Below are 16,036 nucleotides of genomic sequence, written 5' to 3'. Positions count from 1 at the left end.
GCTCCAAAGAAACCCTAGGTGCCACCTGCTGGCCATAATACAGCATATATCTCTGCACTGTGGATTCCCTAAGTGCCTCAAGAATTCAGATACATCTCGGACTTAAGAGTATCTGATACCCTAGATTCTCCACTCTTGAGATGAGCCTTACCACAAGTCTCACCATCTCCTGACTCTAGCCACGCTTCATTCTTTCCTGCAGGGACTGCTCCTCTGTTTCCTAGTGATGTAGAGGAGGAATATGCTGAGTCCATCGCGCCATCAACATCAGGTCAATTAACACCTGTCTCACCTGCCTGCCCTTCAACATCTCAGGGAACCCAATCTTGGCAGGGTCCTCCTTGGATGCAGCTTCACATTCCCCTCCCACCAAAGTGGCCCTATTGGGACCCATGAGCAATATATAAAGCTCAGTTTGGCAACCCCCCTCCACAGCAGATACAGTGTCCACTGTCCATTCCATCCTCATTCCTCTCCAGACCTCCACAGATACAACTTCCACAAACACAACAGGAGGAAGAACAGCTGGAGGAACAGGAGGAAGAACAAGATGGTGAATAAGATCAGGAAGTATCACCCACACTACACTTTTCATCATCCTCGCTGGATGAGGCCATCATTCCACCACTTCACCTGGCGGCCTATGACTTTAAACACTTCCAGGAGCTGTTCTGCAGTGTTGCCGACAACCTACATATACAACTAGAAGAAGCTAAAGAACAACAACACGAAGTCATTGACATTCTTCACACCTCCACTACATCAAAAATTGTGCTACCCATAAATGAAGCACTCATGGAACCATCCAGCCTCTTATGGTAGACCCCAGCCTCTATCCTGCACACGTACAAATGTGTGGATAGAAAATATGCGCCAGCAAAAAATGCGGAGTTTTTGTTTTCCCATCTACTCCAAACTCCAGGGTGGTGAATGCTGTTCATGAGGAGAACCATCCCTAAAAACCTCGATTGTCTCATTCTGATCGGGAGTGGAGGTGACTTGACTTATTTGGAAGAAAGTCCTACTCTTCTGCAACACTCCAGTTTAGGATCTCTAACTACGAGGCCCTCACGGCCAAATACAACTACAAGAACTACTCTAAACTGGAGGAGTTATGCCAGGACCTCCCACAGGCCAAAAAAAACACAATTTTTGCCTCTGATAGTGGAAGGCCATTTCATAGCCCACACAGAGCTACAATCTTCCCTGGATTCAGCCAATATGGCAGTTAGATCCATTGCTACTGCTGTAGTTAAGAGACACGAATCCTGGTTACACCTCTCAGAATTCCCAAAAGAAGTACAAACAACAGTTGACAATCTACAGTTCAAAGGGCAAAAACTCTTTTCAGAGCACATGGATAACCCATTGTGTTAGGACTAAACTAGCCTAAGCCAACCAAATCAATTTATCAGGTACAGGTCCTCTTACCCCCGTAGCGACGGAGTCCTTTCGGATTGGAAGAATATTCAAATTCAATGTTCTTCGAAAACAACAATCAATTTATTAAGGGATTAAACAGGGTCACAACAGAATAGAGGTAAACCCAAGGTCCCAATAAAATATTCCCGGGCCGAGTGTCTCTGGTGTTTTTAACAATTCTCACAGTCTTTCTTCTCCTCCTGGTGTTGTCGTCTTCCCGTCTGCTTCTCTTCCTCGTATGCGTCTGTTTCTCGTCCTTGTCTGCGATGATCCTACCCTTCCTACAACCAATGCTATACCAACCCGTGCCACACTGCTCTGACCAAACAGTAAGCAGCTGCAGCCAAACAGTAAGCAGCAATCAAAACAGTAGCGACCAAACAGTAGCAGCCAACTGTCGCTTGTTCCAACCTTATATAGATTCACAGGAGCCCCTGTGATCCAATCAGGTCGACGGGTTTTCCCGCGTTTAGAGAGACTCTGCACACGGCCCTCTAATTCCTATAGCCATTCTCATTGGCTCCTACCTTATACATATTTAAATCCCTTCCGGGTCTAACTGGCAACTGCCTTGAACTTTTCACCTTACATCAGAATATCGACAGGTGTCCTTAGGTTCTCTATGGTCTACTATATACAAGGTCACTTAACTATTTACAAGGGGAGAGGGGCAGTATAGGGGGTTAGACCCATAGGTTACAATTGCATTCTCTGAAGGACTCCAGAGCCACATTAAGATCTTTGGGCATATATACCCCACAACCAAAGAGAAGGTCATGGAAATTCTAGCTTCCTCTGAGATCCAGGCCTCAACCATACTACCCACAAAGACAATTTGACAACCAACGCCGACATCCTAACAACCACAACAACCGTAGATAGCCTGCTGCACAAGGGGCTACGTCTTGTGCACCTTCTAATAAGCAACATTTTTGAAGGTGCGGTTGAGGGCCCAAGAACACCCTGTCTATTCCACCTGTTTCCACCATCTGCAACACCACAAAGAGACCATCAGTTTGGCAACAGATTGGCTCCATTCCTACATCTTGGAAGCTTATCACTTTGGACAGATCCGTCCTGGAAATAATCAAGGAAGGATATTCCATCCCCTTCATAACTGTACCATCCAATCCCCCCATCCCCTTCAGGGTCCCCTCTCACAAGACAATTCTCAGGGAGGAATTAAACCATCTTCTACAACTGGGAGCCATAGAACCGGTCTCTGCACAAAACAGGGGCCGAGGATTCTACTCACACTACTTCTGGGTTCAGAAGAAATCTGCTGAGTGACACCCCATCCTAGACCATCGCAACCTAAACAGGTTTGCCAAACTGCAATACTTCAAGATGGTCACCTTAACCTCTATCATACCAGTACTGGAACAAGGGGACTGGTTCTCAGCCCTTGATCTATAAGATGCCTACATCACCATACATTCTGCTCACAGATGCTTCCTATGATTCAACTTGAGCAATGATCACTTCCAGTACAAGGTTCTACCTTTTGGCCTTATGATAGCACCATGAGTCTTTTCCAAGGTACTCGCAGTGGTAGCGGCCCACTTAAGAAAGACAGGAATCACTATCTCCCTGTACTTAGATGATTGCCTTCACAAACCTCCATCCAAGGCTGAAGCGCTCTAAGTGGTCCACACGACCATGAACACTTTCAACAACTTGGACCTCCTTGTCAACCTAGAAAAATCCACCCTAAAGCCAGTTCAAACACTGGAATTCATTGGTGCTCAACTTGATTCATACAAACAAGAGCCTTTCTACCACCTTCCAGATTCACAGCTATAACAGACGTGAATTCGAATATTCTCACGTGCCCGCAGATATCAGCACACACGTCTTCAGCTCCTGGGACATCTGGCAGCAGTCACTTTCATGGTAAAATGTATGAAACTACATATGTGCTGTCCCCACTGCTGGCTACGCAGGGTGTACCTCCTTCACAAACATAACATCCAGAAACCATTGTCCATGCCAAGACAAGTCAAGGACTCTCTGCTCTGGTGGACGCATCCCAACCACATTTGTGCAGGCGTTCTCTTCTTTCAACCCTCACCAGCCATGGTTCTAACCACCGATGCCTCCCTTATCGGCTGGCGGGTGCATCTACTGGAACACAAGATATAAAGCAGATGGACACTCACTGAATCCACTCTACACAGCAACCTTTTAGAGCTAAGAGCAGTTCACAATGCTTGTCGACATTTCCTACCACTTCTCAAAAACCAAACAGTAAGGTTGGTGACAGACAACCTCGCCTGCTTGTATTATCTCAACAGACAGGGAGGAGCAAATCAGACATAAAAATACAAAAGTGTCACAGCATACTATTACTAAAAAATTGCTTACTTTTTCATCTTTACCATATAATTATAAATCCAAGTATTGTACTTACATTTCAGTGTATATAGAGCAATATATAGAGCAGTATAAACAAGTCATTGTATGAAATTTTAGTTTGTACGGACTTCACTGGTGTTTTATATGTAGCCTGTTGTAAACTAGACAAATATCTAGTTGAGTTGATGTACCCCCTGGAAGACCTCTGCATATCCCCAGGGATACATTACCCCTGGTTGAGAACCACTAGCCTAGAGCACTGCTTTATATAGTCCTGATAGCCACATGCTCCTAAGTCACATATTTTCTCCTGAGTCTGTATGCATTGTTGCAAGGAGCTGTGATCCTTCCTGAAGCGAAAGGTTAACACTCTTCCTGCCAACACCAGGGTTGGGTCTATGCAGTCCATCACAATGTGGATAAAGGAAAGTGTTCTTTCCCTATGTCAGTTTTGTTGTTTTATTACTTCCTTTTTAACATTTTTTCTCTAATTGTATATACATGTAGAGGTTATCATGGATGAATAAAAAATAATGTTAATTTTTTCTATCACAACCATATTTCCCATCCTTTTTATTATGATGGATGTTTCTCAGTCTCTTGTTACAAGTACATTACCACCATTTTTTTTTGTCAGACTGAACAAATATCAGTTCATTTCTACCTGAATGAAAGGAATTGAGGTGTCCATGTGTGTAATGTATCAATGTAACATAGCCCATAGATTTTCAGTGCTAATGAGAGGTTTTTTCGAAACCATAGCATTGTGGAGAGGGGAATCCAATAAATTCAAATGTCCATCAGGACAATGGTAGTTGGAAATTTGACACTGTAGGCAGATAGTAAATCTCCCTTCTTCGATTGCTGTCTCTGTGGGTGCTCCACTTCAGGTGTCGGTGCATCCCAGTGCCATCAATCAGAGATTTATTGAAGCAGTGCCTGTCCAGGTCATGCATGTGCAGTGACTGTCTCGCATTGCCATTGGTGCCTCAACCACTGTGTGTGCGACCCAACCACCTCAGTTCTTTCTCAACAGTCCCCAGCCTAAGACAGAGCTCTGCAGCACTGTCACTGACACAATCAGCAAAAACACTTTTATTAGTTATAGAAAGAGTTTACCAATAGTGGTTTAGTCAGAATAAGTTAGTTTTAGAGTAGCTTAATAAGTCTTAGTTAGTTTAAAATATATATTTTTTTTCTTTGTTTTTTTCTAAATAGTTTCCCTTCTACAAAGGAGAAACTATTCAATAATGCCTGGTTCCCCAGGTTTTAAAAGATGTGGATCCTGTAGAGACATGATCCCCATGTCAGATGGTCACTATTTGTGTATCAGATGCCTCGGGAAAGGACATGTTGCACAAAAGTGCATATACTGCACCAATTTAAAGGCGAGAGCTAGGTGAGATAGAGACTTCTGCCTCAAGCTCATATTGATGGAAAAATCCCTCAAACCTATCTCTGAACCAGCACAAAAAGCTCCAGGAAAGTCCAGTGAAAAACAGGATAAAAACAAGGCTCAGTCCTCCATAAAAATCGAGGAAAAGAGCCCTGACCCCACCAGTTAGAGATGTGCCTAAAAAGAAGCGGTCTCTGGCCAGGATGCTACCCTCCATGCCGACAGTCTCATGGGTGAGCACTTTCAATGCTCTGAGCACTTCTGGCACCATCTGTACCAGGACCTCAGTTGAGTCCCAGCAGAAAACAATAAAACCGAGATGCAAGTCTGACTGCCTCCACAGCACCGGTGAAAATGGCACCGAGACCCTCCACAGCACTTGTGCCCCCATCATCAGCACTGACTGAGACGGTACCAAGAAAAGCTGGGCAAAAAACCATGACACCACCCACCATGCTGACTGAGACAACCACACCGTTGCCGACAGTACGGAAGCAACAACAACAGCGATTCAATGCGAAGGATTGCACCATACTCTTCACACCACCCTCACCACTATTCAGTACTGACATTTCGCCAGGACATACAGCACTGGAGCTTCCACAGTTTCCCTTCCCTACACCATTCACAAGCGATGAGAAAAGGCACCTTCCTGCAGTCAGTCTTTCACCACACCACTCCTCCCCCATCAGATGCGAGTCAACATCTACCACACAGTTAAGGTTCCAAGTTGGCAGAATGATGAAAGAATGGTTCAAACAACCATGGATGTACCCACAAATGCCTTTCTCTATGCAATGGCTTCTGTGGGACCTGCTTATAGGGCCCAACATAGCTGCCCCGTGACGCCACCCCATGGTGAATTGAGATCATCACCTCTGTCACCTAGGCCTGAATCATCTGTGGCACAGGAAGACCCAATAGAGGAAACAAACAAAGGGACACAGCAAGACACGATGCCACTGCACAATTGTTCATCACCTGACAAGGCCATAATACTACCACAGTGGATGACTTCGGGCAATTCCAAGAATGTTTTAGAAGGGTGGCACAAAGCCAAAAGGTACCCTAGGAAGAAGTCTCAGAGAACCAACACAAGCTTCTCCAAATATTACAGACATAGTTCACCACAAAGATTGCACTGCCAATAAGCAATGCATTAATGGAAGTGCAGAGGTCATGTGGCAGACACCGGCCACTGCTCTGCCAATTTGCAAAAGGGTGAATAGAAAATACTATGTCCCTAGTAAGGGCGTGGAATTTTTATTTACCCACCCTCTTCCAAACTCCTTAGTGGTCAACACCGCAAACTAATGGAGCAAATGCTTAGTAAAAATCCACGCTGCAGGATAAAGAATGCAAGAGACTTGATGCAAGAATGCAAGAGACTTTATTTGTCTGCAACCTTGCAGTTTAGGATAGCTAACTACAATGAACTTCTGGCAAAATATGACTATGATAATTACAGCAAACTAAGCAGCTTTGCTAATGACCTACCAGAAATAAAACAGCAACAATTCAAGTCGATTATAACCGAGGGACAGTTGGTCGCTTGAACATTGCTACAAGCATCCCTCAACATCAGCAGCTGTAGTCATGCGCAAGGTATCCTGGCTGCGTCATTGGGCACCCCAAAGGACCCACAAGTAAAGATGAGATTTACCATTAGACAGGGAAAAACTATTTTCCAAGAAAACTGACAAGGTACTTCACTCCATGAAAAACTCCAGAGCAACTTTGAGAACCCTTAGGATATACACACCTGCTCCCAAGTATAAAAAATACCAGCCATACCAATGCAGGGAATCCTCATTTCCTCTCCAGCAACAAAGACCATTTGATGCATACAAACAAAGGCAGAGACCTCCAAGACAGACCAACTCAGACCCAGATATCCTTGCAATCATCGCAGGCTAAACAGTCATTTTGAAGTCTTGGTTTAGGGTCTGAGACACCACTCCACCATTTCAGTGCCAATGACCATCAACCCACGAATCGTTGGACACTGATTACGCCCTTTTTACAACACCTGGGCATCAATCACTACAGACAGATGGACATTAGAGATCATTCGAACCGGCTACTCCATCCCTTTTATACCCATACCACCCATCTAACATCTTTCCCCATCTCTCTTCAGGGAACCCTCCCAGGACCACCTCCTGCAACAAAAGGTATACCATCTCCTACAGTTAGTTGCAGTGGAATATGTCTCACCACAGTACAGGGGGAAGGAATTCTATTCCCACTATATCTTAGCACAGGAAAAAAAGGAGAGTTAGGAGGTCCATTCTGGATCTCAGAAAGCTCAACAGATTTGTTCGAGTCCAAAAGTTCAAGATGATTGTGTTAGCCACAATAATCCCAGTGCCCGAATAGGGAGATTGGTTCTCAGCCCTCGACCTGGAAGATGCATATTTCCATATAGCAATTAATCCAGCACACTGATGATTCCTTCAATTCACATTGGGAGCAGAACACTATCAATACAGGGTACTACTGTTCAGCCTCTCTACTGCACCACAGGTTTTCTCCAAGACCCTCGCAGTCGTGGCAGCGCACTTATGCAGGCCAGGGGATAATAATATTACCATATCTCAATGACTGACTATTGAGAAGCCCTACATGATTAGAGGCATTACACAGTACCCAGAGGACGATCAATCTTTTTCAAAGTCTAGGGTTGCAAATAAACTAGTAGAAATCAACACTAACACTGATACGACAACTGGAGTTCATAGGTGGACCTCTGGATTCCACGGAGGCCAAAGAATCGTTACCAATACACAGATTCCACACACTAACAAATCTCATATCAGTAGTTACACCAACCCGCTTATTGTACCACATACCTGCCTTCGGCTGTTGGGACATATGGTGGCCACTACGTTCATAGTTCAACACACACAACTACATCTGTGCTGCCTACAAGGATGAGTGTGTTCAGTATACATACCGAAAAACACAGCCTCAACAGATGCCTGATATTACCCCCAAAGTCAAGTACTCTCTAAGCTCGGGGACAAAACTAGAAAACATCTGCAATGGAATACCATTCCAATGGGAACAACCATCATCAATAATCACAACAGATGCTTTACTAATTGGGTAGGGAGCTTACATGCAACACCACACCATCTATTCTGTAGGACAATGGTCTCCTACAGAAGCTCGTCTGCACTCAATCTACTCAAGTTATGGGCAGTTCACAATGCATGTTTACACTTTCTTCTGCAGATAGTAAACAGGACAGTGCAAATGATGATCGACAACATCGTTTGTAGGTTCTACATTAATCAGCAGGGTGGGTCCCAGTCCCACTCATTATGTACAGAAGCCATAAGACTGTGAAACTGGTGCATAGGGCACAACATAAACATCTCAGCCTCATATCTCCCTGGCTGCCTGAACACAATGGCGGACGTATTGAACAGAAAATTCTTTCAAGAGCACAAATGGGAATTTAAATAACCATGCTACAGTCTGTATTCCAGCAATGGGGAACCCCATCAGCAGACCTGTTTGCAACAGCAAGGAACTGAAAATGCCCACATTTTTGTTCCAGAGCGAAGTTAGGACCCCAATCCCTAGGGGATGCCTTCCTCCTCAATGAATAGTATACAAGATATGCCGTGACAGAGCCTCAGTAATACTGATTGCCCAGCATGGCCCAGAAAATCGTGGTACTCCTACCTGATGAGAATGTCGATCCACATCCCACAGCAGCTTCCTCTGTCACAAGACAAGGGAAGGACTCTCCATCCCAATCTGGACAGGCATCATCTGAAAGCTTGGTTCCTATGTGGTTTCACCAATAGGAACTGAACTGTTCAGAACAGGTTAAACAGGCATTACTCGACAGCAGGAAACCATCCACATGTAAAACCTATACTCATAGATGGAAGAGGTTCTATATATGGTGCCAATCAAAACACACTAACGCACTTAGGGTGAGTAACCTAACGCATTTTCAACACCCCTCCCGCTAGTTCTGGACTACATATTAGAACTAAAAAGCTTGGGACATTCCATGAGCTCCAGTAGGGTACACCTTGCAGCCATCAACATGTTTCACCACAACATCCAAGGGGTGTCAAAACACATTCCATTACCAAACATTTCCTTATTGGGTTACAGAACACATACCTGGAAGTCCGTGACCCCACATCAACATGGGATTTAAACTTGGTATTAAAACCTCTCACAGGACCCCCATTTGAGCTTTTGGCTACATGCTCACATACCTGTCAATAAAAATAGTGTTCTTAATCATGATCACCTCCGATAGAAGGGTAGGCGAAATAGGAGCCTTCATGGTGCACTCTACATACACCATATTCTTTAAGGATAAAATAACATTGAGACCTCCCCCTAAATTTCTACCGAAAGTAACGTCGTCCTTTCATATAAACCAAACAATCCATCTCTCCACGTTCTACCCCAAACCACATGGGAATGAACAGGAGGTCAGGTGGCATACATTACATTTCAGAAGAGCAATGGCATTCTATCTGGAGAGAATCAAACCATTCCGTAAATCCCCATGAATGTTCATCTCTATCACAGAATGATCCAAGGGATCCACAATATTCACTCCGATTCTCCAGATGGATCTCTAGCTGCATCCACCTATGCTATGAGAATAGCAAAATAAAATAACTGTTTGAGGGATTAGAACTCACTCCACTAGGGTGAGGGCGAATTCTGTCACCTTCCTGAACAATATACCATTTAAAGACATTTGTACAGCTGTGACCTGGGCTTCTGAACATACATTCATAAGATATTATGCAATTACACAGAGCTCAGGCACTGATACACTGCTCGGCTCTACAGTTTTAACATCAGTTACTTGAACCATTCTGAAGTCCCTTCTGACCACAACAGGGCACTACTCTAGTCACCTGAAATGAAGCATCCACAGGGATGGCACTTGAAGAAGTGAAGGTTACTCACCTTGTGCAGTAACAGATTCTTCGAGAAGTGTGTCCCTGTGGGTGTTCCACTACCCCCCCTTCTCCCCTCTACTTCAGAGTTTGTAGCTAGAATTCTATGGTAGGGAAGGAACTGAGGGAGTTGGGTCACACACGCAGTGGTTGAGGCACCAACGGCACTGTGAGACAGTCACTGCACATGCGTGACCTAGACAGGCACTACTGTGAAAAATCTCTGATTGACAGCACTGAGACACACCAACACCTGAAGTGGAGCACCCACAGAGGAACACATCTTGAAGAACTTCAGTTACTGCACCAGGTGAGTAATCTTCTCATCTCCCTTCTTATCTGTCCTTTTCACATTCCTCTTATATTTTTTTTTATAATTATGTTTGACAAGTTAGCAAGGATGGTTTCAAGCAAACAAGATCAGAAGGTGATCTCTTACCCCCAAACTCCAGAAGAGAACTAGAAGGACAACTTGGAACCCAAATGAAATGAAGAGCTAAATCCTGTTAATTGTATCAGTTTAGGATCACTAGATACTGGCATGTATCTTAATCTTAAACTGACCTTTGTGCCAAACTGTTGTTACTTACTATTATATTTATGTTATTTATACAGCACTAAAAATATGCTAGGCACTTTAGGATATTGGAGATATTCAGAGAAAGAAATTAATATTTGGTGGTAACTGAGGATACTGCTTATTGTTTTAAAATATACATCTCTAAGTGTCTCAAAAATTTTATTTTTAAAGATGGCCTGGCATTCTTTGTCCTGATCCTCTTAATGGACAACATGTGACACATGACTTGGATGGATATGTTGAAAGCAATCATATAGAATTCCTAGGTGATCCCCATTCCAGAGGTTGGGTTGCAGTGAAATATATTAGCCATTACCCTATCTCAATTAAGGTAGGTAGAATAATATATTAACATTTCATAATGCTGACATATATATAGCCATATATTAAATATTCTAAAATAATTTCAGTTTCTTCATATACTCACTGTTAAAGTGAATGAAAATGGATATGTGATCTGAATCAATAACAGAATATTTGTTTAGGTATAATAGTTACAAATAACATTGTGATAACTATTTGGAATCTTGGATTCACTTTTAAGAGATTAAGGATATTAAAATTAAGAGTCAGCTAATGAAATTATTTTTTGTTCTGATAGATGTTATATTTAAAAATAGACTCAGATGAGACTATGCAGTTGCATTTAAAAACACATTTCTGTTCTCTATAGCAATTTCCATATATTTCAGAGAATATTCGCATATAGCAATAGCCTCCTGGAGAAATACATTAAGGAGTGTAACCAGTTTACAACTTTCATACAGAGTATTCCACTTTTTTTCTTACAAAATTGTTTTGCACTATACAGGTAAAAGTCACAGGCAACCTCAAAAACACCCTGGTAAATGTACAACTGATTTAACAAACCTAAAAGAACATGTCCTATTTTCTAAGTAACTTGCAGTTAATCTGTTTTGCTGTATTTTTAAAAAAATGAGCATAGAAAACAAAAACTTTAGTATGCATTTACTGTCAATGTGAACGAGAAAAAATATAGTCAGAAATATTTGTCATAAAATTGCCTCGCTCCAGGCTACTCCAAACCTGCAGCTTTTCCACATGCAGAATGCCCGGTGGAATAATATATTCTTGCTCTTGCCAAGACAGGGCAGATTTGAATCCCATCATGAATTCATAGTAGCCTTGTCAACGTATTTCTTGTCTGCCCTGGCCATGTTTCCCCTCAGCAAAGATGCCACTTTGCGGGTTGTATTGACTGTCTGTGGTCACCTGACAGAGGTGAGATTGCAGCTGCAATGTGTGGTGGCCTTGTAGATTTCTTTACGCTGGCAGAAATCTGGGTGAACTTGACCCACTGCCTTAATTTGGAGTTCTGAATGTACAATGGATAAGGATATTTTGATCTGAATTAAAGAAGAGGGAGTTTATTTTGTTTACTGTCCTTAGATTTGAAACATTTTTTCATTTTTCACTGCCTCGTCAACACTTAATCCTCATTGCATACATGTTTTCTTCTGGAAGATAAACATGTAGTTTTATTGTATTTCTTTTAAAGAATTGGATAACACATGGTAGGTTCAAAACTACTATCCTGCTTTTGTTTAGCTAATTAATCCTATCTTCAAACTGATTTTGGCTCATTTTCTCCAAATCTTTGTGAGAAGTAATGGTCAATTAGCTGGAACAATAAGTCAAAAAAACATTTATTTATATATATATATATATATATATATATATATATATATTACCCGTTCAAAGGTTGACAGAAATTAAGAAATGACTTTAAAAACAAATTGGAATTAGCCTTTATAAAGGTAAGTTTTTGGTAAGACAGTAAAATTAAACTTTAAATATTTCATAAACTTTACTGCAAAGTTCCTCTTTTATTTACATGTCTTTGGAAAAATTGCCTCACTTCTTCAGTATGTAATTTGAGAGGGAATCTTGATTGTCCACTTTGTAGATTAGGTTTTCCTATTAACTATCAAATAGCTCATTTGTCATTTGGTGTCTTTGCACCACAGAGTGTACCTTTTCTCTGTTGTTTTCAGACTTCTCTAGACAAAGAGACTGTAGCATTTGTCTTATCATGGACCCCTGGAAACTAAACAGCTTACTCAAAAAATTAAAGACCAGCATGTTGACAGCAGCAGGAAGGCTTTAGTACGTTCCCATCCTATGCTCTCAAGACTGGAGCAGAGCTCTCAGTTTTAAAGGATTTCTACTTTAACATAGTTATCAGACTGGCTCTCAGAAAATACCTCTCTTTTTGTGTGTGGGGTCAACCATTATCTAGATGCTGCCCTTTGGCCTTTCTACCAAACCAACAGTACTTACTAAGTGCCTAGTAATGGTTGCCATCCATCTTAAGCATCAAGGTGTTCCTGAATGTAGAAGTCCAACGTAAAGGGCACACAGTTTCGATTTTTAGGTCTCTTGATAAATTGGGGCACATCTACACTTGTGTAAGCCCAACAAATCTTCATAGGGGCTATCCTGAATTTGTGTTAGGCCAAGGCATATCTTGTGGCAGACAGTTTCTGGGAAATTTGTTAAGCAACCCTACCAGAACAGTGATAGTGCACCTGAGGCTTTGGGACTCCTGGGCAATTCCACTTGCCACCTTATGCTTATTTAAATGAGGGTGGTACAGCATTGATTGGCAGCAAAATTCACTCCAAACATGAACTACATAGGAGCTTTGCAGTACATGTCTCCAAAAGTCTTCAGGGCCATCTGCTAGTGAGAATTCCCAGACAAGGTATTGCAGAAGTTCAGTTCAATTTTCATTCTCAACTGTTGTGATCATCACAGACACATCTGATCTCTGGACTGGGGCACTCACCTACAAGAGGTTGATATACCACATACTTTACTCCTTGTGGATTATGAAGCTCAATATAAGTGTTCTGGAACTCAGTTATATATGGGCACTAATACAGATATATTTCCTGCAGTTGCTATATAGCAAAAGCTATATTATTCAAGTGCTGAGAGCAATATGGTAGCTATATGTTACATTAACATTCATACTCAACAACTGTCAGCAGCTGGTGGCCGTATGAGACTGGTGCCTGGCTCTTGAAGTATTTGCAAATAAAATTTGCTAGCCGGTTCAGGATTCAGGGACAACACAAGTAGTCACTGGAAAGACAATGGTGGATCTGCTGTTAAAAAAAAATTGGGGTAATTTGTTCATAGACTGTATTACCGCTTGATGGGAAGAGAAATATCCTTGGTTTGGCTTCAGAGCAGGGATGGAAGGAAACTTGATCACAGATGCATTCTGTTGGATTGGAACAAAGGAATTCTTTACATCTTCCCACTGATTTCATTGATCCAACTAGTAATCAGAAGGATGCAACAAAACATAGCTGAGTCGTACTGGCTGCTGCAGTATGGGCCAGACAATACTGGTGCAAAGATGTAGATCTCAAAGGAGTCTCCATTTCTTTAAATGGTATTAACTGATTTTCTCTTTCAAGAATTCCGTCGCATCCTGCATCCTAATACAGAGTTGCTTCACCTTGTGCCTTGGTTCAAAAAACAATGAGTACATCTGACTTCACATGCTGTGGAAGTACAAGCGATTCTGCTGCTATCTAGAAATCTATTTACTCTGAAATATTACATTTGGAAGTAGAAAATTTTCCTCGGTGGGCAAAGGAAAACAGTCCACTCCTCTTTCAGCATCCATATAATTTATTTGGAGTATTTATTGTATTTAAAGTATCTCAATTTTTCCTTGTCTTCCATCAAGGTGAGATCGCAACATATTCTCTGCCAGTAAAGGCTTCCACATGTCAGTTATCTCACCATCACAAGATTTTCTAAAAGGAATTATAGTATTAATAAGCCTCTGACTGCCAGATGCTGGGACTGGATGATGGGGATGGATCATTTGATAATCACCCTGTTCATTCCCTTTGATGCATCTGGCATTGGCCACAGTCGGAAGACAGGTTATTGGGCTAGATGGACCATTGGTTAGACCCAGTATGGCCAGTCTTATGTTCTTATATTTCCCTCCTAGTCATAGAACCCATTCAGTCATAGGGCTTTACCCTGGTACTGAGAAGTTGATAGACACTCCTTCTGAAACCTTGGGAATGTGCTCTTTGTATCATAGGGGTTACTAAAGACAGCATTTTTAATCACAAATACATCTGCAGTGAGTGAGTGAATTTCAGGCTTTAATGGCTAATCTTCATTTCACTTAATCTATGTTCTTCTAAAAAAAATCATTCTCAGCATGGGAAAACTAGATTCAATAACTCAGACGTAAGAGGACATTAATTATTTTATTTGGATAGCACTACAGCCTTATCTAGATTAGGAAAAGTGCTTTTTAAAAGTTGCTACCTAAATTGAGCTGGCTAACATGATTTGAAACACTTAAAACTTTTTGTCGACATAGTTTAACACTTTTAAAACTTTTAAAGTAGTAGAGACTCTGGAAGAAAAATAAAATCCCTTTGTCGAAGTGACAGAAAAAAATTTGTATGATCTGTTAAAAGATTTCAGCAACCTTTCGGTGGTTATAACAGTAAAGTTATAGAAAACTAGACTTGCAGAAGATGGAACAAAGCCTTCTAGTGTAGCATTTCCAGGAGAAACTGATTTCCACGGTTGCCTGTAACAAGCAAAAGACCACATGACCCTGGCCTTTCATCTGACATCATCAGTCAGGAGACGGATGCCTATTTTTCTTGGAGAACATCCACCACCTCAAATAAGTGGGTCATGGAAATATTAAGAAGAGGTTTGCTCTACGGAAATCTAAGACATCCTAAATACTTGCTTTATCTAATCAGAGGTGCATGACGGAAGCCATCACTCATCTCATCCAGACTGGGGAGATTTTATATTTAAATACACCATGAACACACTCGCATGTTGAATTTAAAATTGAGACTCCATTTAACACTTTCCTTTGTAAAAAACTCTTGACATTTTGATGCATATGATTGTTCCAGAAATATTGTTATAAAATAATATTCCTATTAATTTTTTATCATGTTAGAAGATTCATTTGAAAAAATTAACTTGCAAAAATAGGTGTTTCAAATGTGTGCTAGAACATTGTCAATTTCACCTTATTTATGTGTATATTAATTTTGGCATTGTCCAGCTAATATTTGAAAGTATTTATGATAAAATAGAATAGCCAAATCATCTCAGAAACCTAAACATTGGTAAATAAAGGCTATGTTAGCATTCACTTAGAAGTTTTGAGTTATATACTTGACATTTTAAAAATATTCACTAACTTTTATAAGGTTCATAAACTCTTGAAAATGTTCTATTAAAATAGTTTAATAAAAGTACAAAAACTGAATCTTTTCTTCTTGCTCTGGAACATGTGCAATGGTA

At 41.4% G+C, this 16,036-nt stretch overlaps 1 protein-coding gene across 1 annotated transcript in view; it reads left to right on the top strand.

Annotated features, from left to right (window-relative positions):
• ZCWPW2 (zinc finger CW-type and PWWP domain containing 2) overlaps window positions 1–16,036 on the top strand; it is a 104,925-nt gene that overhangs the window by 14,123 nt on the left and 74,766 nt on the right. The window contains exon 3 of the mRNA XM_067561875.1: window positions 10,871–11,030. Within this exon, the coding sequence (XP_067417976.1) occupies window positions 10,871–11,030 (160 nt within the window). The remainder of the gene's footprint in view (window positions 1–10,870; window positions 11,031–16,036) is intronic.

Source organism: Emydura macquarii, unplaced genomic scaffold (genome assembly GCF_026122565.2).
Source record: "Emydura macquarii macquarii isolate MOO-44397 ecotype Brisbane River unplaced genomic scaffold, CSIRO-AGI_Emac_v2 contig_2422, whole genome shotgun sequence".
Taxonomy (NCBI): domain Eukaryota; kingdom Metazoa; phylum Chordata; order Testudines; family Chelidae; genus Emydura; species Emydura macquarii.
The sequence above is the reverse complement of the archived record's forward strand: the minus strand, read 5'-3'. Positions and strand labels throughout refer to the sequence as shown.